Genomic DNA, 23,074 nt, shown 5'->3' on the forward strand with positions numbered 1-23,074 from the left:
ATTCTATACGTATAACTTTGATCAGCCAGTAGAACCAGCGTGTGAGTTCATATTCACAAATGAGCAGTTCGTGCCATCGTGTGTGGCTGCCTCACCTGTGAACCCCAGGCTTACCTTAACATCGGGGTCTCTGCTGGTGCCGAAGTGAGCCACGATCAGATCCACTGCAGTGTTCACGGCTTTCACCAGAGCTGACGAGACAAACCGAGCAAAGCGTCTGTAAGTCCATCTTTTTATTTCTGTGTTACTGTGGCAACAGTCACATGGCAGTCATCTGTGTGCTATTTTACAAAACCCCTGCAGGAAGGTGAGGTACCAATATAATAATGAGTCTGAGCTCCAAATCTGCACTGGTAGATTTGCTACAGCAGTAAAGTTGTCTTCTAGGGATTTGACTCACATCAGTCTGAAAACAAGACAGACGTTGAAAGATATGAGTCACAAAACGCTGACAAAGAGTGCAATTCAGCTCCTACTGAGCAAAAAGCTTTTTAGCTTCACTTTGAAGGTAAAGCAAATCTTTGTGTCCTGGTTCATCTGTGAAATTGATTTTTATGAAAGTAAGGTGAAAGGGCTTAATCAGTCTGCTCAGCACTCATGTCGCTGCTCTCTACAGCTGTGTAAACCTGCATTATCTGGTAGGAGGATGATCTCCTCTCTCACTGCTGTGGCCTCGGATAACTCTGTGAGATCCACTTCATTTAGGGTGATTTGATTTTACAGTTCACAGATTTTTGATTTGATTTTACAGCTCACAGGTTGTCAGTAAAAAAAAAAAAAAAATGAAGGTGTCATCCTGCTTTTACATATTAGGAAGGACTAAAGTTGAGCATCTAAACAGGAACAGTGATGCCTTTTTTAACTGAAGAGCCAAATAATGTCTGAATTACCTTCTAATGGACTTTTATGGGATTTTTTCCTTGTATTTAAAGATCCATGAAAATTGTACTTTGTGTTTAATCAAAGTTAATGCAAACATGTTGCTCCTTATAACTATCTAAGAGTTGTGTTGTAGAAAAGCAAAGGGCGATCGTGGCTCAAGAGTTGGGAGTTCGCCTTGTAATCGGAAGGTTGCCGGTTCGAGCCCCAGCTTGGACAGTCTCGGCCGTTCTGTCCTTGGGCAAGACACTTCACCCGTTGCCTACTGGTGGTGGTCAGAGGGCCCGGTGGCGCCAGTGTCCGGCAGCCTCGCCTCTGTCAGTGCGCCCCAGGGTGGCTACAATGTAGCTGCCATCACCAGTGTGTGAATGTGTGTGTGACTGGATGTGTAAAGTGCTTTGGGGTCCTTAGGGACTAGTAAAGTGCTATACAAATACAGGTAGTGCATGAGGTGAAATCTGATGTTTCGTGTTTGTATTTTGGCTTGTACACCGTTTCTGGAGGTTTTAAGCTCTTCTTTAAGTGTAACTAATTAACGCTTAGACCAGCAGCAGCTTTTGTTAGTGTGAAAAACAGTCAGATCCCTGAATCACACTCGTATTCAGTTACCAGACAAGGAAAAGCAAAAAAGGAGAACAGTGCACTTTTGTATGAAAGACTTAAGGGAGCTTAAATTTAGTGTGAACTCTCCTAACAAATCGATTAATTCTGTATCGTTCACAGACAGTAATATTTATAAATGTTGGGAGATCCCTGCAGCCTGTGAGCCCAGAGGCACAACAACAACACCATCACACTTTCTTAGAATAAAGACCCGCTTGTTGGTGTGTGTGGAGAACGGTAAGCAGTAACCCTAAACCTAACCATAACCTAATTAAACATTAAAACCACATTTGGAGTCAGAAAAATTCCTTCAAATTTGTGGGGACTGGGGTTTTGGTCCCCACAAAGATAGGAATATACACACATAGGCATGCACACACACACAGAACCCCCACCTCTCTTCTGCGTCAGGTCAACAGAGATGTGAGACTGCGAGGACGAGCACAAAGAGGAGGAGGTGGAGGCGTCCGGGGAGAGGCAGAACTCCTCAGGCGGCTTCTCTGTCAGGGAAAAGTAGTCGGACAGGAAGTCGCTGTAGCTCTGCTGCAGCTTAGCTGATTGGCCCACTGCTGAGACACACACCAAGTCACTATTAGAGGCATTGAGGTAAGGAGCACACTTATATGAGCCTACTAATACTGCCAGTACTTAAAATATCTGAGTCTATTGTTTAAATATTTGATATTCTTGCAGGTCTCAACAGTGCCAAGAGATTTTTGAGCACCGTTGAGTCGTCCCAGCTTGTGGCCAGAGGGGACCGAAGGGAAATCAAAAACGTTGCGTCTGGCAGGTCGCGGCCCCAATCCAGCAGAAGCATGGCACCCCGACACCCTCTCCACTCCCAGAGGGTTTCGACGGCGGTACTCCCTCCATTTGAGAGCCTGAGGCGAGAGGTGGTGCGCTGTTGTGGGACGGGAGGTGTTAGGGTTGCGATAAAGGGGTCGGATTAGGGTTTGTTGATGAGACAGATGGAAATGATACGCAGGAACAAAGCAGATGAAGATGGGCGTGTGGAAAAGGTGAAGGGAGGACAGGAAAACGTTTAAAGTCATGCATGAAGGGAGAGAAGAAAGAGAAAAAGAGAACAGTAAGAATCTACAGGAGCTTCTTTTTGACAGTAAGTCAACAGAACTTTAATTCAATGCAGATTTTATAAACCAACTGCATCAGGACAAAACCTGCTGAGCGATTCTGTAGCGAAGGGCTGACAGTTAAAAGAAGGAAAATGTAAAGGCATGAGAGACGACGAGGGGAAGATGGCCTCAGTCAAAGTCAAAGCAAAGTGTGAACAGTGAAAAAAACTGTTCACCTATTTTAAAACAGCATTTTCTCATCAGGGATTTAATGAATCGTTTTTAACGGAAACGTGAGATTTATTTATGGGCGTACCATTATGTGTCCTGGCTGCGTGCCCTTTGTTGCCCTCCTCGTGCTTTGCAGAGTCGAGGCAGCCCAGTGGGCTCAGAGTGTCACTGTGAAGCGCTGGTAAGCCAGGCAGCCCTCCACGGCGGAAACAGTGTCCCTGCACTGCTGGCAGCATTGGTGGCACCGCCCCTCTCTTCAGCCCCAGTGATGAAGGAGGAGGAGTAGGGGGTAACGGCGCTGATGCCCCCGCCTGTTTTATTGTGGGCGGGGTCTGCAGGGGGCCGAGGCCGGCTGAAAGGGGGCAGGAGAGGCTGTGCGTTGGCTTAGGGCTGGGGGTGCAGGTGGAGCAGGTCCCGGAGCTGGGTGCTCCCTGGAGTCGGACCGGGGAGTAACTCCCAAGAGGCGAGGGCCTAACCGATCCAGGAGGAGGAGCCGTTGTGATGAGAGAACCCTGGAAGCTGTGGACTTTCTCAGCTGCGTCGTCGCCGTCCTCCCCGACTGGACCTCCAGACCCAGAGCCTGAGCCCAAGCTGGAGCGGGCCTGCATGCTAGAGATGTAGCCTGTGAGCAGGGGTGCCAGGGGCTTGGGCTGGGGGGCTTTAGCTGCAAACTGGTGGTGGAAGGTAAAGGGCTGGATGGGAAGGGTCGTGGGCCGCTGGTCCTTGCTGTAGCGGACCACTGCTGAGCGGCTGTCTGCAGAACTGGAGAGACCACCTAGAAGAGCCCAAACACAAACTGCTTAGTTCTAGTTTGCCACAAGTTTAACAGTACAAACCTGCTCTGACAGCAACAACAAACAAAGATATAAAAAGTCCTGACTCAAAACTGCAACTGAGGACTGTTAATGTACTGAATATATCCAGGAGTGTCACTATGTGTGTCTGTGGGTGTGCGCGCTTCACCGTTAATCCAGCCTGCTTCATATTTGTCGGCTGTATTGTTGAGTAAATGCGGTGCCAAGTTTGAGGTATTTTGATGGAATGCTTTTCATGTTTTTGTGCCTACTGTCTTTCCTCGGGGCAGACGAAAAGCTCTTCTTCTTAGATTATCACAACTAGCAGCAGCTCTGTCAACTCCCTGCATGTGAGACGTTCAGGGGACATATTTGAAATGCAGAAACAGAACCCTAACCCCGTCCACAAGTGAAGCATTTGCAATAATGAGCTGTCAGTGCTGCAGCTGCATAGCCAAGTGTTTAATGTGTTTACCAAGATGTCACAAATGCATCTTTTACTCCCATTTATATTCTCTTTGACCTCTTCTCTGAAAGCTGAGACAAGCTGACCTCAGTACAAATGTGTGTTGCAAATATTTATTTCCACTGTGGATTCCCTTTTGCTGATTATTTGATTTCTCGGTTAATAATTTAGGAAATAAAATAGGATTATCACAGACTCCTCCAAATTCCTCACACTGTCCAATCAACAGGCTAAAGCTAAAAGTCAATACATTTATAAAGACTCAAACACCACACATATTCACAGCTCAGATACTCAAACAAATAAATAAAGAAATGAAATAAAATCAGTACAGGCCGGCGTAGAAACTCATGAACCTGCAGGTCATCGCAGCTCAAGACTGCACAAACAGAAAGGTTAGAAGTGAAACCACAACACACAGCAGAAAACTGCCCGGTCATAAAGCTCAACCGCTCTTATCACAGAGAACCACACTGCTATTCACAGGCCCACATGCCCACACACACTCACTCACTCACACAGACACACAAAGACAAACACACACATGCAGACTAAACCTGGGAAAGTCAGGAGACACAGCAGCGAGGAGAAGCCTTTGTCTGCAGTGTGTGTGTTTGTGTGTGTGCTCCTAGATCCAGCGCACTGGGTGACAGACAGTGACGTGTGACGTCAGCGGGGTTGCGCAAGCTGTTTGTCGCCCAACGGCCGGCCCACCAGTGCCACCTGACCCGAGTGCAGTAGCTGTTTCTCAGCCACAGAGGGCGACAACAAGCTGCTGTGGAAAGCGGGGGGAAGGGAGGGCGGAGTGAGAGGAATACACACCCAGCAGGACTCAGCTCCCACTGGGATGGAGAAGAGAAGCCCTCATTCTCCGACTCTGGATCTGCTCTGTCATCCTTCTAATTGGACTCATTTCTTTTCTCGCTAACTGGCCTCTCCCAACTTCATTCTTCTTCTTCCTCTCTGCCTGTTTTTCTCTTCAGCTCTTCTCCTGTTTCACAGATGAATCCATTAGACAGCCGAAGCTTTTCCTTTGCAGCTCTCTGCTTTATGTTAGCATCATTAGTGAGCAAGCTGTCTCCCAGAGGCTTTTACTGAAGCCTGTACTGTACTGCGGTGAAACAACACAGCTGACTGAAGTGAAGTCTAATGAATAATATATGTGCTGAGATTCTGCACAGCCTTTCATTACAGCCTTAAATTATCACGGCCTTTATAGACACAACGTTACAAACTAAGGGAGGAACGTGCCTCTATTCTTTGGGATGATCCTTTAACAAATTTCCCCTCGCCTTCTAAATTATCAATAAATCCTCGGTTTCACTTCCCAGCTGAAGGGCTTAAAGACGTGAAATACAATCTGTTTCAATCACTACTTTCATCTATACTCAGTAAATCTGGTGAGGTGACGTGTTCTAGGTTGTTCCTGCAGGTAGAAGGAAAGAAATACAACCTTTCCGTTTTGTGCATAAAAGTCTACAAGGACTATTTTAATTATACCCTCAAGTAAAGACAATATTCATTATTGTGATTTAGCTGTAACGTAACAGAAAAATCAGCTGTTAGATGATCTTCCGGTGTTGAATGCTCTAATGTAAAAATGTAGTTGAAGTGCGGCCCACAGGCTGGTTGTAGCACGCCGTATGTTTTCATGTATTATGGCGCAGCAGAGCAGGACGAAACCCAGAGAGCATTTCTCTTTAATTCCAAGAAACCTTGTTAAACACTCAGCCGAAGGCAGAAGTCTGTTTGTAATTATTAAAAGATCATACAAGTCCAAATTAAAAAGATTTTTTTATGTTCCTCAAATGATGTTCGGATGACCCAGTTTTCCACTAGCACTTGAATGCAGCATACATTTGTGAATCTGTGTGAAAAGTGCCTCAAAACTGCGCATGCACAAACGGAAGCTCATCATTTAACAATCAAACCTCAAACGTTTGTGCATCATTACTACAGGTACTGATCACTGAAGGTTTCCAAATATGTTTTTGTAACGCGTCTTCAAATGTGTGTAGATCAGAGCACATATTTGTGAATACCCACAAATCACACACATCTGTGACACATTTGAGGCTGATTTCTCTCCGTACGCCAGCCGGTCTACAACTATAAAAGGCGACAGCTGGGGCTTCCTGGGATATCACTCTCCCAGTGCTCTTTACCCTCCTTGGTCTTATTCCACAGGAATCCCAAGCATGTGTTTGTGTATTTACCTAAGCAGACAAACAGCGAGCAGCTGAGACTGAGCTGACGACGGTCACTGTTCTTATATGTACAGAAACTGATGGGTTAGTGACTTAATTCATAGAAATAAGTTATCTTGCACAGTTTAAAAGTACCTGAAACCCTAACGAGTCAGAGTTAGTGGCTGAAAACTTTCTGATTTTACTTAAATCCATCCATCCACCTCAGTCCAACACTGTATTTGTGCTACTCTTTGACAATAATCTTTATTTTAACATTAAATTACCAAGTACAGACAGTTATCTAATGCACAGTCTATCCATTTAGTGTACAGTACTGTACAAAAGTCTTGGCCCATCCCTCATTTTACTTTTTTTGCTTCCAAGGACACTCGTGATCTTTTAAAAATGAGCATTAGCTCTCTGGGTTTTCTGCAGGTAGTTTTCTTTGGACATTCCACTTCTATTTCTCTAATTTTCAGTTAGTTTCTCTTTAGATTTTTTGTTTGTTAAGCTACTTAATGCTCATTTATGAATCATTCGAGCCTGAACCAGTGTTGTAATTGTATATTTAGTCACTTTATTGCAGAGGGCTGGTGTGACAGCAGAGGACGTCAGGTGTAGGATGAGCTGTTGTGGCGATCCCTAAAAGGAGGAGCTGAAAGAAGAAAAACCTTTAAGCACTTTGTTACTAACAGCCTGTTGCAAACACACATCATTTGACCACATTTCTCAGTTCAATCTAAAAAAAATTGAAAAGTTAACACAGTCTGAAGTATTTTTGCACCAACAAGCTGATTCCCAAAAAGTTATTAGCTCTGAGAAACTGGCGTGTGGCGTGTCTTTACACAATCTGAAGAAACTGGACAAGAAGAGGACAAAAAAAGAAGAAGTGGCAGGCTTACAAGAAACTATCCGCAGCAGACGAACAGCATCTGAAAATCATGTCCTCAAGAAATAGGAAATAAATCCAGCAAAAACCTGAAACAGGACCTGAGAGATGCATCTGGCCCTTGAGCCTCGATCCATCTACTGTTCACTGAAGCCTCATCAGAAATGGTCTCAGTGAAAGGATGGCTGTCAAGAAGCCGTTCTTAAGGAAGGCAAACTGGAAGAAAAGGCTGAGGTAAGAACTGGACTGAAAACCAGTGGCAACAGGTCGTACGGACCCAAAGGGCAGGTCAAAGCATACCTGGAGAGAAAACCACAAAACAGAACACTGGGACCGGACGTCAACATTACTGAAGCCGTGTCACGACAGAGAGCAGAGCAAAAAACAGCCGACATCCAAAGAAGAGCTCCGAATGTCCTTCAAGAAGCTTGGAGAGCTACTCCTGAACTTGCCCGAGAGAGAATAAACGTGGTCATACCAAATATTGACTTTCAAGCTTGTTAGAATTGTACAAACTCTATTTTTGTCTTGATGCTGTATTTCCATGCATCTTATATCTGCACCCGTTTCTTTTTATCCCTGCAAAATATACAGGAATGAGGGTTGGCTGAAAACTTTTCCATAATGCGATATGTTAACGGCTTTACTCTCCTTTATTTTCATTCACAGATGCAGATGTTTCAACTTCAAATGATTTCTGTCCACCTAATTGTACAGTACAGAGTGCTTTCATTGATTCCAAATCCATCTTTTTTTTTTAATTCCTGATTTAGTCTGCAAGAATTACGCCTAAAACTCCACGTGTACTTGTAACAACCAGCATACTGTGCTAAATACATCCAAATTAAGCAGAATTGATCTGTTTTCAGGCACAAACAAAGGCAAAACAGGATTGTGCAGGAGTACAGTGACATCTTAGTCATAAGTGACTAAGGTTGGCTGAGAAGGTGATGTGGGTACCATTTCAAGTTCAACAAGCCAAAAAACACTTGACACCAGTAGAAACTCCTCCGTCAGATTCCTCACATCTCTCAATTCTGGAAAATAATCCAGTGCTACAGATGGAGGTTTGTGTTGAGGTTTCTGAGAATAACTGATCTGTTAAGCCAAATGAAAGGGAGCTGAAAGGCATCACATTCAAACACAAACTTCATTAGAAGTTTCAGAAATAGAATTGATTGAGAGCAATGACACAGAGGTTTCTATCTACGAGCACTTGTTTTAGGAAGGATGGCACAAACATGCACGGATATGCAAATATACAAGCCACACACACACAGCTCAGCAAGCTGATGCAGAGCTCTGTGGGGGGCGGGTGTTTCACTGCATCTATCTCTCCTCTCTCACCTGTTTGTTATTCTGAGCACGCTTGGCCCACTTCAACCCTTCATTCCATCTAAAGCAGAGCACACACACACACACACACCAGCCTGCTTGTTCAGGGGCGCAATCTTACACCCAAAAAGTGAAAAAACACGGCCGAACAAAATGCCTGTCCACACCTGAGGGCTATTACCTCAACATTTGTTCACATTTGATGATCTGCTGTTTAAAGTAAGTCTATAAAGTATGTAAAAATGTCAGCATATTTACAATTGAATGAAAGGTTTTAACTGTTTCTGATTTTTAAAACAACTTTCTTTCTTTCCCTTATAACGAACTCACAGTCAGGGCTTGATCGCATGATTCATACCTTCGTGATGCTGCTATTGGCTCAGGGTGCAGGGGGAACTTCCCAAACATGTTGCGTTTATATGTCATTATTGCGTGACATCAGCTTTTATCAAACCAAATACTTTCCACTGGAGTTTGCAGAGCCCAGATTAGTTCAAAGTAGGGCTGCTCGATTATGGCAAAAATGATAATCACGATTATTTTCACTGAAATTGAGATCTCGATTATTTGACGATATTTATTTAACCCTTTAAGACCTACCATAGAACCAAGTCCACCAGAGCTTATATTATTTTTTTTTACATGCTGTAGTGCCATTTGTGGGAGCATTTCAAGTTGCTATACAACTGTTATAGCCCATATTTTAATAATATGTCTGCATTAAGTCCATAGTAACTACATTAATTGCAAAAAAGTGCAATAAACTACAAAAAAATTGAAAATCGGTTTGTTTTTTTGTTTTTTTACATACATTTCTACTTGGAGAAATTTAAGAGGTTTATCCTTCAAAACTTTAAATACAAAAAAGTTGCAAAAAATAGTTTACAACAACAGGAAATTTATTTTGAGTGTCTTCATAGTTTTATTTTGGAGATACAGCAATTTTTATATACTGCAGGAAAAACAAAAAAACAATCCTATGATGCAAATTTGCAAAGAAAACAGCACGTGCATCAAAATAAACTATTTCCAGCAGTGCAATTCGAGTTCTAAGCATCCCAGAAACTATTCAGAAAAGTCAAACATGACCAGTATAGGCTTTTAAGGCCTACAAGTAAAAAACTACATTTCCGCGAAAATGACGTCACTTCCGGTTTCGGGGAGGAAATGGCCGACATGTGATAGTTCGCGCCGACGTCTGTTTCACTGTGGGAAGTGTTATGAACAGCTGATCGGATCGGCAAAGCGTGTTTCTGGAATATTATGTTTTTGTTCCTGCAAGCGCTTTTTATGCAATTTTTGCAAAGCTTTATGTGGAAGGAAACCGTGACCGAGGACAAGCTGATGGCATCAGATGTTAGTACAACTCCTCCGGTTTCACATGCAAAACAAATTATTGCGCTAGCTTACACGGTTCCGGTTCTACAGGGATTTAAAAATAGTTACACAAAACGGAGCGTGCTGCTCTGACCGGCTTCAATGACTTTAAAAAAATAATATAAAATAGTGTGCAACACCACTGAAGTTTTTTTTTTTTTTTTAAAACTCTTTTCAACCAACGGCAGTCACTCTCCTCTCCAAATAATTTCTGCTTAGCTTTCCACGCTTCCCTCGGGTCCTCTTAATCAGCGGTCTCCACCCTTTTTTGCGCCACGGACCGGTTTATGCCCGACAATATTTTCACGAACCGGCCTTTAAGGTGTCGCGGATAAATGAAGGAGGGGCTAATAATCGGCTCAGTCATTTTTAATGATCGTTGAAAGCCCAGATCGTAATCGTGATTAAAATTCGATTAATTGAGCAGCCCTAGTTCAAAGGAAACTATGTATCTTCCATTCATTAGGTAGACAGAAGGAGAACAAATGAATGCTAATGTGCTCGAGGCGGATATGTAGATGGGAAATTCTCTAAGTGTAAAAACTGTCAGTTTAAGCTCTTCTGTCCCTTTGCAACCTAAATGAAGGAATAAATGAGGTTTACACTGTTGTTGTGCAGTGTAAGAGGTGGTGTACCTTCTGCCTTGGCCCGGGTTTCTCTCCCCCCTTCCAGGTGTCGCTCTATGCTGCCTTGACTGTAACATCTGGTAAAGGGCACAGGCGACAGGGCCTGACTGTCAGCCTCGACACGCTGCTCCAGGATCGGAGAAAAGTCCACTGAGGAGTGCGAGTGAGAGGAGACGGCGTCTGAAGCAGCCTTCACCGAGGGCGATCCACCCGCTCCTCCATTTCTTCGTTTGCTTCTAGCTATCTCTGCGAAGGAGGTGACCCTCGGAGGAGGAGGTGGGGTCGCGGCAGCGCCCTCGCTGAGCCGGACGGGGCAGCTCAGCATCCGCTCCAGCGAGCCGAGCCGTGGAGACGGAGACTTGTCCAGGTTGCGATCGTAGCTGCGAGAACGTGGACGGCTTCCTGCAGACGCTCCAATAACGCCCCGACCAGACAGAGGAGGAGAAATGTTGACATACACCTGGCCTTCAATCACAGGACCAGCTTTAGCTCCCTGCTGATTCTTCCTCTTCTCCTCATCCTCATCATTGTCATTATCATCATCATCATCCTGCTGAATAACGAGGAATATGAAAAGAAAAGACTGAAAGTTAAACTTTTTCCAAGAGATTATAAAATAAAACACATTACTAGCTGTGGTTAAGAGGTCAAATTAAAACCAAACCAAAGGCTTAAACTGACTAATCCAGATTTGCTTTGACACAGTGGCAGTGGCACTGTTACCGACTGATATTAATACCCTTCAGTCTACATAAGTGCTAAAATAATCCTCAGACATGAGCAGATAACTGCAGACGGTGGCTAGTGTCTAAAACGAGCCAGTGCCAGACTAATACCAGTGTTACTGCTATTTAAAGGTTTCACTGTTTCAGTTTAATTTACAGTTTAGGAGCTCTTTATGTTTCTTCTCCCCATTTTGCCTTTTCTGTTGAGTCAGATGTAATTTCTGTCTCTGTTGTTGATTTGGTCTTGCTTCACTGACCAATTTAGTTTTAGCTACATAAATAACAACAACAGTCACCGCGAAGTGCTTCATATTATAAGTTCAAAGCCTTTACAACCCCAACAATCAGACGACCCCCTATGAACAAGCACTTTGGCGACAGTGGGAAGGAAAAACTTCCCTTTAACAGGAAGAAACCTCCAGCAGAACAAGACTGAGAAGGTGCAGCTATCTGCCACAACCAGTTGGAGGGGAGAGACAATTAATAAACATTACATCATAATCACTTGTTTGTGTAACGTAATTAAACTGACCTTTACTTAACTAAAAACATCAAACACAGATTCAGTGGAGGATAAATCAAAGACTAGATCTTTTACATTCGACTTGGATTATAGATTCTTTATCATCATAAATCCTTATTCACAGTTAAGTGCTGCAGTTATTCAGTAAATCAGTGTATTTACCTTTACACATAATAAATAGGAAAACAAAACTGTCACTGATCATATTCGATTATAATCATATTATATCAAATGGAACCCAATGTGACATTTTAGTTTTGTCAGTGTTACAATTTTACATCACAAAATAGCTGATGAACTTTGACCCTTTGGTCGCACTTCTAGTGGACTGCGTTTCCACTCTCGTGTGGACCTTTGCATGCAGTGTATCCTGAAATGGATTAGGAACTGTTGAAACTACAGAGGCCGGATTCTCCACTCACCCTAGATGTCTCTCCCTCTTCATCCTCTTCCTCCACTCCTTCCTCGTAAGCTTGCTGCCTGAAGAGGAAGTACTCACTCGGCTGAGTCGGGGTGGGGCTGCCTTTGCTGTGTTCGTCTGAGCAACTGTGAACCGAGGAGCCCGCGGGACTCGGGGACGACTGCGACGAAAGGTCGCACGTGACCAGTTTGTAGTAGTTCTGGGTGGCGACGACCAGTCGTGCCTGACTCTGGAGACAAGAAGCGAGGTCGCCAGAGGACCCTGCGTGAGGAGGGTGGTAGGAGTTGCAGTTGGCATCGAGGTCAAGAGCCCCCTGGTGCTCCACTGAGCAGGAACAGGTGGAGGAAGAGGACAGGCGTGGTTCACGGATGAGAGGGAATGTGTTTCCAAGTTGTTGAGATAGGGGAGGTTCGGTTGGAGAAGTGTGAAGGTCCAAATAGAAAGCCCCTCCAGTTGAGTCTCGGTTTCCTGGTAGATCGGAAGCAGATGAGGTGCAGGAGTGGTCGGTGGAGCTGTTGAGGTTGGTGGGACCGGACACTGGTGGCTTCTCTGGGACGCTGTTGTTCATCTTGTTGTAGATGGCACTGAAGTTGACGAGCACACCATCGGAGCTGTTGCAGGAGGAGTCGCTGCCGTAGCCTTGCTGGCACTCTAAGAACGGCTCGGAGAACGCCTCGGGGAAGTGCCGAGGGTAATTCTGGGAGAGAGTACAGCAGGAGCAGTGCTGGGTGGAAGAGCTGGAAGAGTAGGAGCCTGTCTTGCTGCTTCTCCCACACCTCATCGGATGATCTTCGTCTTCTTCGTCGTCATCACCCCAATCTTGATCTCCGCAGTCCATCGACATGTTGGAGCCACTGCTTCCATGGCGCCGTTGACTGGCAAGTTCCAAAATTTCGAGGTCTTCTAGGTGGTTTGAAAGATCCGAGGCGCCACCTCTCAGGGACTCCCCACTACTTCCTCCCACTGAGCTGTGAAGGAGGAAGGGCTGGGGAGCAAAACCAAGGTCGTGCAAATGGAAGGAAGTCAAACCGTCACTGAGAGCAGAGTGAGCGTCACTGTGAAGGTGAAAGGAAGAGTCTTCAAGGTAACCACTGAGGTTGTCACCGTCATCTTCTTCCCCTTCGTCATCCTCGTCCTCTTCGGTATTCAGCAGAAAAGGATTTTGACGGAATGGATTCCTGTTCCTCGGTTTGGCTCTGGGTAATGTGTGCGCTGTAATCAGCTGGTCCTCCGAATTGCTCGAGGCAAATGATGAATCATCGCTGGCTGTGCTGCCGCCTCTCCCGCCACCCTTTCTTTCTCTTCCTCCATTGTGGGAGGACCAGGAGCCACTAGAGGTCTGGATCAGGCTGCTGTAGAGGAGAGCTTCTCTCTGGAGGACGTCTCTCTCCGGAAGGGAAGTGGTGCGACTCAAGCCCAGGTTCTCTGGTGGGCTAAAAGGGTTGGTCCTCTTCATTGAGCTCCCGCAGCCACCCTGCCGCCTACTCGACACCTGACAGTGCACCAGGGGAATGTGGTGCACAATCAGCGTCTCACCAGACAGTTTAGGAGGGCTGTCCATGGCCTATGAGGAGCGAGGGAGGGACTGGAGCTGCAGCAGCTGAGCGAGGCCCTGTACGGGTGAGGGGGGGAGGCTGAAACGAGGTGTGTTGGCAGTTGTATTCACACTCTGTTTGCTGGGCCTCTCTCTGCAGGGCAGCCAGGGATTTGGAAGGAGAGGTCAGGGAAGTCTACACCATGGTCAGAGTGATACATCTGGAAAACACAAAGACAAAAGAAGTTAGGAAAGCAGGCAAATACACGCACGCGCACATGCACACACAGGGGTTGAGGCTACAAGGTTGTAAAAAAAAGCCAGTGAAACGGTGTTAGATAAAATCATAACTTATTAGACCACAAAAAAAAAAAAAAAAAAAAAAAAAAAAGAGCTGGAAAAAAAAAGGCTGTTTTATTGGTGTTTGGTGTCCTTGTTAAACATGGGACATCAGAGCAGAGTTTTCAGTTAGTAGGTAACATCAGAGGCAGTTAGGGTACCAGGACTTTGGTACCCTATGTACCGCAGCCAGCTGCATGCTTTTTACTAGCAGCTCCACCAATATTATGGTGATATTCTGTCCTCATATCCGACACCATCAAGATATCCACGGACAATCTGCCCAGGTATAATGTGATAAATCAACTTCTATTCCATAGATGTTTCTTCTTTCTTGAGCAATTTCTTGGCCGAATGGTTGAGATCAAATGGAAACCACAGCAATGAGCTTTCAGTTTGAGTAAAACAAACCGTTAAAATGTCCCTTTCAGTGTCTTGAGGCACAAATCTTCTCCTGCCCTTCACAAACTGCATTTCAGTTCTCTCAGATTAATGAATAAATAAACGACATATGGTTTTCTTAGCTGAAGACTTAGCTCTTACTGTTAGTGCGTTGTTACATCTTGCACAGAAGTTCAAAAAAAAAAAAAAAATCACATATTTCTGTAAAGTTACCATATAGTATTTACAGCATACCATAATACTGTATACCATACAATATAAGTACAGTTAAAGTATTGAATGGCTTAAACCACAATCATTTACAAAAACCTCGTCCTTCAAGGAGCATCAGAGCTTTCATTAGCTTGTAATACACGGGATCAGCTAACCCCAAAGTCCCAAAACCAATCACTGTAAAGCCCCTCCAGGGAAAGCAATAACAAACCAGTGACTGAAGTTTTCCTTTCCCAAAGCAAACAAGAGTCTTGATGAACTCCCCATAACTGAAAATGTAGATTCTGTGTTTACTTTTAGTCTTTAATGGAAGCATCCACCCAGCAACAGGAGCATCCTAACACAGCTAACAGGGCTCACACTGTGTTTAAACTTTAATGTTCGAGTAATTTATGAAACAACAGGAACAGATGAGTGTGTTTATTTGTTCTCAAGCCACTTTTCTTCTAGTAAAGCCTAAACACACCTAGCTTCTTTTTTTGTTGCTAGCTTAACTAATGTTAGACATGAGAAAAATAGAGGACATAATGTAAGAACAAAGTCTGCTGCATGAAAACAGTGAGCACTGTGTAAAGCAGCTCTGCAATGGTCTCTTTGTTTTGGGTTGGTTGAGCTCAGGGGTAGTTCCTGCATGTCTTGCTTTCTTCTCTTCAGCCTCCCTTCTGAGCAAATGTCTGTAGTCTGCAATTAGACCAGGAGTACTTAAGGCCAGAGGGAGGAGAGCCAGAGCGACTCTGCAGTCTGCTGCTGACTGCTAAATCCTGCTCAGTGAAGAGGAGGGTGTTTTTAATCATTTAACCTTCTTGACTTGCTCTTTTAGTGATCAGCTTCTAGGTTTTGCCGTCTCTTTCTTTTCACTGTGACAGAAGCTTGTCTGTCCCTTTCAGTTTAATAAGTAAAAATTAAACTTCTATTAGCAATTTTTTGTTTCTTCCCCACATGACAGACTTTCAGGAGAAGGTAACGGGAAACCAGAGCTGCATTACAAAAGGTCAAAAACCATGCACAGACGATCAAATTAATAGTCCTAATGTGGTTTTGTTACTCCAAAAACTCGACAGCATCCTCCACTGCAACCATACTTGTTGTTAAAATGTAGTAAAAAGAGAAATTAGAGTTCTGGAACTACAAAACACAATGCACAGTTGTTTCCACCAATGATCAGCGAGTCTCCCAAAACATTTAATAAACTGTAGTAATGTAAAGTAATCCTATTAAAACAGCTTCAGTAGCTGTAGAGAAACACATGCAGTGGAAACAGTGAGAGCCAGTAACACACCAAACAGCTGACTCTTAAACAGGACTATGATCTCATCCTTATTCACATCACACCCTAAATAACAGACACAGGATTGAGCCTTCATCCTTCTCTTGCCCCTCAAACGATCAAATCTCCACGAGGCCCTCACATCTTCTTGCTGTCAGATTATATTTGTTGGTGCAAACACACATTTACCTAGCATGCAATTTATCTTCAAATAAGGAAAAAAATATTACTTTGCTTTTGTTTGCAGGTAAGTATGCACTACCTTGCACTCCATCAAGTCTGTCATTTTTCAATTACAGCCCAGCAGCGTTCGTGCTGATGAAACTTTATAGATAAAGGTGTCTTTATATGTCAATACATGTAACTCCCAAATTAGGTGTCGTTACAGAAAATTTACACAAAAATGATGTATTTCCTCATGCTATTCTCACCGCACTGAGGTGAATAAATACACTGAAAGTCATTTTTCCATCAGATTCCCACTTCCTCCCCAGAGGAAGTAAAATGCAGCTCTATTTGCAGTAACAACATTTCACACAGGCTTTAATGCTCTTTATCATTTCAGACGCTGGGAAGCTTCTCCATCATTTGTTTATAGGATTTTTCTACTCAAGTTATGTAGAAATGCTTCATAAACCACCTTTCTATCCTTTGTGTAGTCCAGACTGATATGTACTGTACGCAATCTCAGATTAAGTGCGCCTGTGACTAAAAAAGTGGGAAATCAGATCTGAAGATAAAAGCAAAAGCCACATTTTAGCATATTGGAAAGCTGCACTGCTAACAGTTGCATGGATAAGAAGATGAAGATATAAATGCTGGTGAGAGCGTCACGATCACGATGGAGGCAAAGACACACAGCAGCTCTACAGCTACGTGTTCGCACTGTGCGACAGGTTTACTTGGTGGCACTGCAATAACTGTGATGCTTCTCTTGATATCTGACCTTTTAAACAGAGGTATTTGCTGTCGGGATGGACTCGGATTTCACCTCAAGTGGAGCTCAACCTATTTATCTCAAAGCTGTGAACAAAGAAGTGATGGGTTCCCACTAACCTGTGCTGCAGGTATAAATCATGACATTTTCTGACTTTTCTTTTTTAGTATCTTGAACTTTTTTTTTTTTCCTCTGCCCGTTCTGTTGGTTTTTGTCTTTTGCCCTTCTCCCCCGTCCCTCTTCTCAGCTGTTTCTCTTTCCCTCTTTCTTTCTCCCAGTCAAGTCTGTCCCGTATTCAGTAAGTGAAAATAAAATAAACAATAAAGGGTGAATCAAATGGACCATTACGGCAAGGCTGGGATGGTCAATTTGGTAAAGTAAATCCGTTGGGCATCTTTCTTTGCCTTTAGACAACAATTCTGATGGCAAAAGAGCCAAACGGGACAGGCACAAAAAAAAAAGTATCTTGAACTGATAAATTATAGCAGGAAGGAAACTATTGTTCGTCACGGTGTGAAAACCCCCCACAGTGAATGTGAACCTGCACCTGCCTGGGTGGAAGTTGTCTTTCATGTGATAGCGAAGGATGGAAAAGCCTTTAAATTCCTCCTGGATTAAACAGCAAAGTAAACAAACAACATGGACCAAGATCTGAGCCCACGTTCACCTCACTGCATTTAAAAATCACAGCGAGGATACTGAATCGAGTTATAATCGCAGACCATCAGAAGAAGCTGACTGACAGAAAATATAAACCATCGGTTGTTTGTTTAGGGCATCATTAATTAAAAATACCTGTTTTGTGACTACTTGCCATAAATTAATTGTAGCGACTGAAACAGAGAATAAGACGTTTCTTAGCTGCCGCTCTGAACCAAAGCCTAAACTAAACCATTACAGCACTAAAAATCGTCACAGCTTTTCATTTTATCATAAACAGTTTCATGTAATTTTCCTTTTCTTGACGGACTAATATAAGAACGATTTTCAATCGGCGTATCGTATGAAACACACTCATCATGCACTTTTATGTGCGTTTCAAACAGAAAAGTGCATTTTGTTTTGTTTGTGTGGTAAGAATCAGAAGCCTGACATCTCATTACTACTACGCTTAGCAACATGATGTCCTGTTGTTACATAACAGAGACGACACAAAGACACCTGACGCAACAAACCACCAAAGAATAAGTCTAATCTTCTTGCAGCGTATTCTCTTTAAGTGTTGAATACAAACGCTCATGTGGAACAGAAAGGTAAGTGAAGTATACAACATCATAGAATCTGCTCCTTTCTTCCGAGACTCCACATATCTCTGCATATAATATACGTATCAGGTCCAAGAAGCCTTCAATGTATCTGAGGCTGTCACTGGTTCCTGTTAGCAGAGTCACATTAATGACTCTATGCGCAGTTAAAGACTCCAGGCGAGGTTAGGGAAAGCCAGTTGGTTTTATGAGATAATCTGCAGGGTTAGGTAGGCGAGACTGTAATGTGTCTTCAGATTAGACAGCTGTCTCGTTCATATCACCTGTTGCTGTGAATTCTTGTGAAGATGATGAACTTTAGGAGAGCAGCCCATGTGAGTATTGATCTATTCATGTGAGGAATCTCTTTTCTACTCCTAAGAGTGTGAAAAAGACTGTGCCTGGACTTCTGCACGTGTGTGAAGACATTTCATCTCTCAAACAAGAAGCCTGTTCAGTTCTAAAAACAAAAAGATGGAGGGTCTCAGGTTTAGTTGGGGTTGTCTGCTTTGGAGGCGGGCGTTCATCATATAACAACAGGATTTCACTGCTGAAAGCAGCGGTGATGAAATATATCAGTCTTCTAAGCCTGGTTTTTCCCAGATTTCTTCCTGTTAAAAAGGGAGTTCTTCCTTCCCACTGTCGCCAACTTTGTGGGTTAATCTAGTCTCTGAACAAAACTAAACTCATTTTACATACTGCTGAGTAGCTGAAGCAATAATTGTACTTCTATTACATTTTCTGTTTAATAATCTAAAAGGTGCAAAATAATTAGTAAAAACCGCCGTGTCCCTCTTTAGACTCACCCCTGCCTGCTGCAGCTGTTATTGATCGTCTGCAACTTACAAGAAACCAGCAAAGATTGTGGTGAAATATATGAACTGCATGCAGACAGATTCTGTTTGGGTGGTGGTGAAATCACATTATTCTTCACGTTTAATTTGTGATAAACATAATTTGATTAAAGACACTTGTTGGACTTTCACCAGTGAGATTTTGATTGTAGCTTACTGTAGTTTTCACATCAGAGTTCATGCTAAGGAAAATAAAAGCTGCTCATTATCTTAAAACACTGAATAGCTACTTTTACGTGAGCTTAAAGAGCGTTTATATTTAACTGGTCAAAGGGGCCTCTGCCTGTTAAACCAAAAATAAAATCAAATAATAACAATTATCTATTGCTTTGCAACACAAACACACTTGGCCTCTCTGCTGTGTTCACCGGGGACTTTTCACACAACATCCTGGTTGTTGTTTATAACCGTCACCTCATGAGCCAGGTAACCGAGTGTGACATCATCTGCTTTGACTGTGCAAGATGACAGTCCACAGTCTCACTGCTTTCCTCGATCCTTTAGTGATTTTACAGATATCAATTTCTGAAAAACTGTGACAAATATGTTTCCTTTTGATGATTAATAAAGACAATCTGAGGATTAAAGTGTTTGCAGGGATGACTGATACTGACAAAACAGCTATGAGGAAAAACATTATGTCAAAGCATTTTTCACTACAAGCCACGTTTCACCTTTCATTCATACAGCAATTAATTTTTTGCAAATCCAATTTACTGTGGAAATTTGTTTTAAACTGACAGAATCAGTTAAAAGCAAATGATATAAAATTTCTTACATTAATTTAATGCATGTGTCTTTATGAAAATCATTTAAAAATTGAAGTATCAACAGCTAGGTTGTGAAGACATCTAGGCACAGACCCACAAGTTAAGCCTTTTTAAATCTACAGCGTGATATTTATGCTACATCAATCAGCAGCAATGAAACGGCGCTGTGTGACGCTTGTCTCAAAACTGCCTCTTAAGAGATTGACAAATGTATGCAGGCTGCCAAGCTATTCAGCTATTCAGGCACACGCAGAAATGACAGAGTGAACAGTGAATACGTCCAGTGAATGCCCATTATGCTGCATTAACCACCACATTTATCTTTTTGGCATTTCTATGGGGCACCCATACCCATGCAGTTACATAACTGCAACAGTTCCACCCCGACAAATATAAATAACGGTCCTACAAGTGAAAAAGTTAATCTAAAACTGATCAGCCTTTATGCAGCCTTTGCAACAAAGAGCACAATACAGTGCAGAGAAAGCTTCTGCACACTTTTCTTAAGAAAACATGCACAACCAGCCTCACACAAGCCAGCAGCAGCAGCATGACTGAATTCTGTGTTATTACCAGATTGCAGCACATCTGATCAGATAACGGGTTAAGAAGAACAAAGAGGCTGTGTTTGGCCAATCGAAATCCATTTCCCATGCAACATCAGAAACCCTAGCTACAATGCCACCCAATCAGAGCCCTGCTCCACGAGGGGCAGCATGAGAAAGTATTTCTTTTCTTCGTCTCTCTTTACTTCCAACACAATACCTGCTTACATAAGAACCTGAATTCATCCAGAAAGGTCGAGCTCTCTCAGGACGTCCTACTGTTGATGCTTAAACAGTCTAAACCCCGTTAAACCTGATGAGGAGACCAGAATATCATTCTGAAATCAGCAGCATCGGATTGTTAGTGTTTTTATTCACTCAACTAGTCTCCAAATCTGTCATGAGCCTGAAAATACACAAGACAAAATAAACACAGCACCTTCAGATTCACAGCATTTTATACCCACAGTGCTATTTTCCTATACTGTGCAGTGTTTTAGCATCATTTAGCTAAACGTTCCAACAGGTAAATTTGCTGACGAACATAGCTGCCTTTTAGTACTGAGACCTAACCAAAGTCCTGCAGCAGAGTAAACATAACTAAATGCCAAATCTGCTGAGGGCACCAAAGACTTCCTGTAACTTCATGATCATGTTTCAGTGTTCAGACTGGATAAAACTCAACAGCATCCCTGATATTTACTGTAATAAAATAGGAATTAAAGACAAGTCAAATAAATTGAATGGTGGCTTAAAGAAACAACTGCCCACTTTGACAGTAACACTGTCACCGTGAGCTGTGTGGCAGGCAGTGGTTGGACCCACGCGCAGGACTCAAGACGGAATATTTAACTCAAGGCGACAGTTTTTATTCACCGGCAGCAAATGAAAAAGAAACACAAGACGAGCACTAGAAACAAAAAAACAACATTAACACTAGGAAGGATGATCTAAACTAGGAGTTCATGACGTGGCGTGACATAACCTGACAAAACATGACGACTGAGGCAGGGGCGTAATTTCCAGGGGGGTTAGGGGAGTTATGACCCCCACAATAATCAGACACAGCCATTATAACCCCCCCAATAAAACGATGAATTATCTTGCATAAGTAGGCTGTTGATTTTCTTTACTCATTTCAGGTATTACGAGCTAAATAGCTGCATGTTTAATCATCTGGGAATTTACCCAGATTTATTTATTTAGACAGAGATCTTGATCCCCCCCCCCAATGTTCAGCACAAAGTTACACCCATGGACTGATGAATACACAACTAACGCAGAGGACACGACAACGGGCAGGGAAAAACACAGGGCTTAAATACATACTGGTGTAATCAGGGAATGGGAGACAGGAGGGAAACACTGCTGGGATAATGACAAGACACGGGGAGGCAGAACTGAAACCATAACCATGGGACAAGGACTACCAAAGTAAAACAGGAAACTAAGACGCAGACTAGACACTAAGACGTGGAAACACAGGAACCTGAACCGCAGAGATGATACAAAACAGAAACCACAACCCAAGGACTAAAGACGTAACATTAGCAGAAAACCATAATTATAGCTAGAATCACCAATAAACACAAAGCACTGAGTCCATGACCCAGTACCGTGACAAACACTCAGGATCGTGTGAGGAAGGAGCTGTACTGCCGTATTTTTAGAGGTTTTTTCGCCATGAAACAGTTAATCAATAATGTGATAATGATGGAGAACAAAAAAAAGACGATTTTTGGTCTCTGACACTCTGATAACTACGGATTAGTAAAAGGTTCTTGTTAAAAAAAAAATCAATTCCATTATTATCTTTCTCCACAACTACGTCGTTAATGGGTTCCTCTGAAAGCATTAACAGCATAGCTTAGATGCTAACTAGGGTGGGAAACTGACCTATTTATGAAACACGAGAGGAAAAGGAAAGCAAAGCTGTAACAAAGGACATCCTCCCTCTTAAATCATCGGGGCTGTACTTCCAGGAATGAGTCTAAGCCCAGGAGGGGTGCATCCGAGTGACGGCACACCCTCGACGGGCAGAGACAGCACAGCCAGACGCAACAGCAATTATGATGATGGATGAAGTCCACGCACAGCCAGACACATATTTATTGCAATAAAACACAAGCAGGTGACAACTTGTTTCAGTGAAGAAGTCAAGACAGACAACAGATTCAGGCAGATTCAGAAAAAATAATAAAACGTCGAATTTAAACTGGCCTGTATCAAAACTGCTTAAAAACGTAAAAACAAACTCAAATTCACATCTTTAGTATATATACACACACACACACACACACACACACACACACACACACACACACACACACAAAATATACATATATTTTTTAAGAAAGAAAAAACGTATTAAATGAATAATTTAATGTCTTAGAAGTATAATTAAATGGCTGGAGGATGCAGAACAATTGAAAATAAAGCGCCCTGCTCATACAAAACGGTACAAAGAATGAACTGAAAGGAGCTGCTGTACACCACCTATACCTGTACTGCCTCTGCAGCCAATTTAAATGAATGGGAAAGCAACCATAGCTGTAGTTTTACTGCAGTTACTAAGAACTACATGTGTAGAATCACCAGTCAGGTCCGATAAAGAAAAAACAAACAAACAAACAAAAAAAAGAAAAAAAAAAAACATGTTGAAAAGTTGAATTTGCTCCAAAATAAGGACTAATTTGTTTTTTCCTTCGTAAACGGAATTTCTATTAAACATTAGAAAATTCATAGATGAATGTATACGATCAGTTTCTTTGGACCATCCCGCCAAACGCCATCAGAGATCCACATACAGACAAGAAAAATAACTAAACTTACCAACAA

The 23,074-nt window shown here is 42.9% G+C and overlaps 1 protein-coding gene across 5 annotated transcripts in view; it reads right to left on the reverse strand.

The window, feature by feature from the left end:
• rusc2 (RUN and SH3 domain containing 2) overlaps window positions 1-23,074 on the reverse strand; it is a 38,310-nt gene that overhangs the window by 5,760 nt on the left and 9,476 nt on the right. The window contains exons 2-7 of one of the 5 annotated variants that reach the window (XM_080287465.1): window positions 12,133-13,886; window positions 10,472-11,012; window positions 2,872-3,561; window positions 2,207-2,383; window positions 1,878-2,051; window positions 115-191 (exon numbers count right to left, since the gene is read on the reverse strand). In XM_080287465.1, coding sequence (XP_080143591.1) covers window positions 115-191; window positions 1,878-2,051; window positions 2,207-2,383; window positions 2,872-3,561; window positions 10,472-11,012; window positions 12,133-13,692 — 3,219 coding nt within the window. In that variant the 5' untranslated portion in view covers window positions 13,693-13,886. Of the gene's footprint in view, window positions 1-114; window positions 192-1,877; window positions 2,052-2,206; window positions 2,384-2,871; window positions 3,562-10,471; window positions 11,016-12,132; window positions 13,887-23,074 lie in introns of all 5 variants that reach the window. The other 4 variants (XM_080287464.1, XM_080287463.1, XM_080287467.1 and 1 more) reach the window with 4 other exon arrangements.

Source organism: Astatotilapia calliptera, chromosome 12, assembly GCF_964374335.1.
Source record: "Astatotilapia calliptera chromosome 12, fAstCal68.1, whole genome shotgun sequence".
Classification (NCBI taxonomy): domain Eukaryota; kingdom Metazoa; phylum Chordata; class Actinopteri; order Cichliformes; family Cichlidae; genus Astatotilapia; species Astatotilapia calliptera.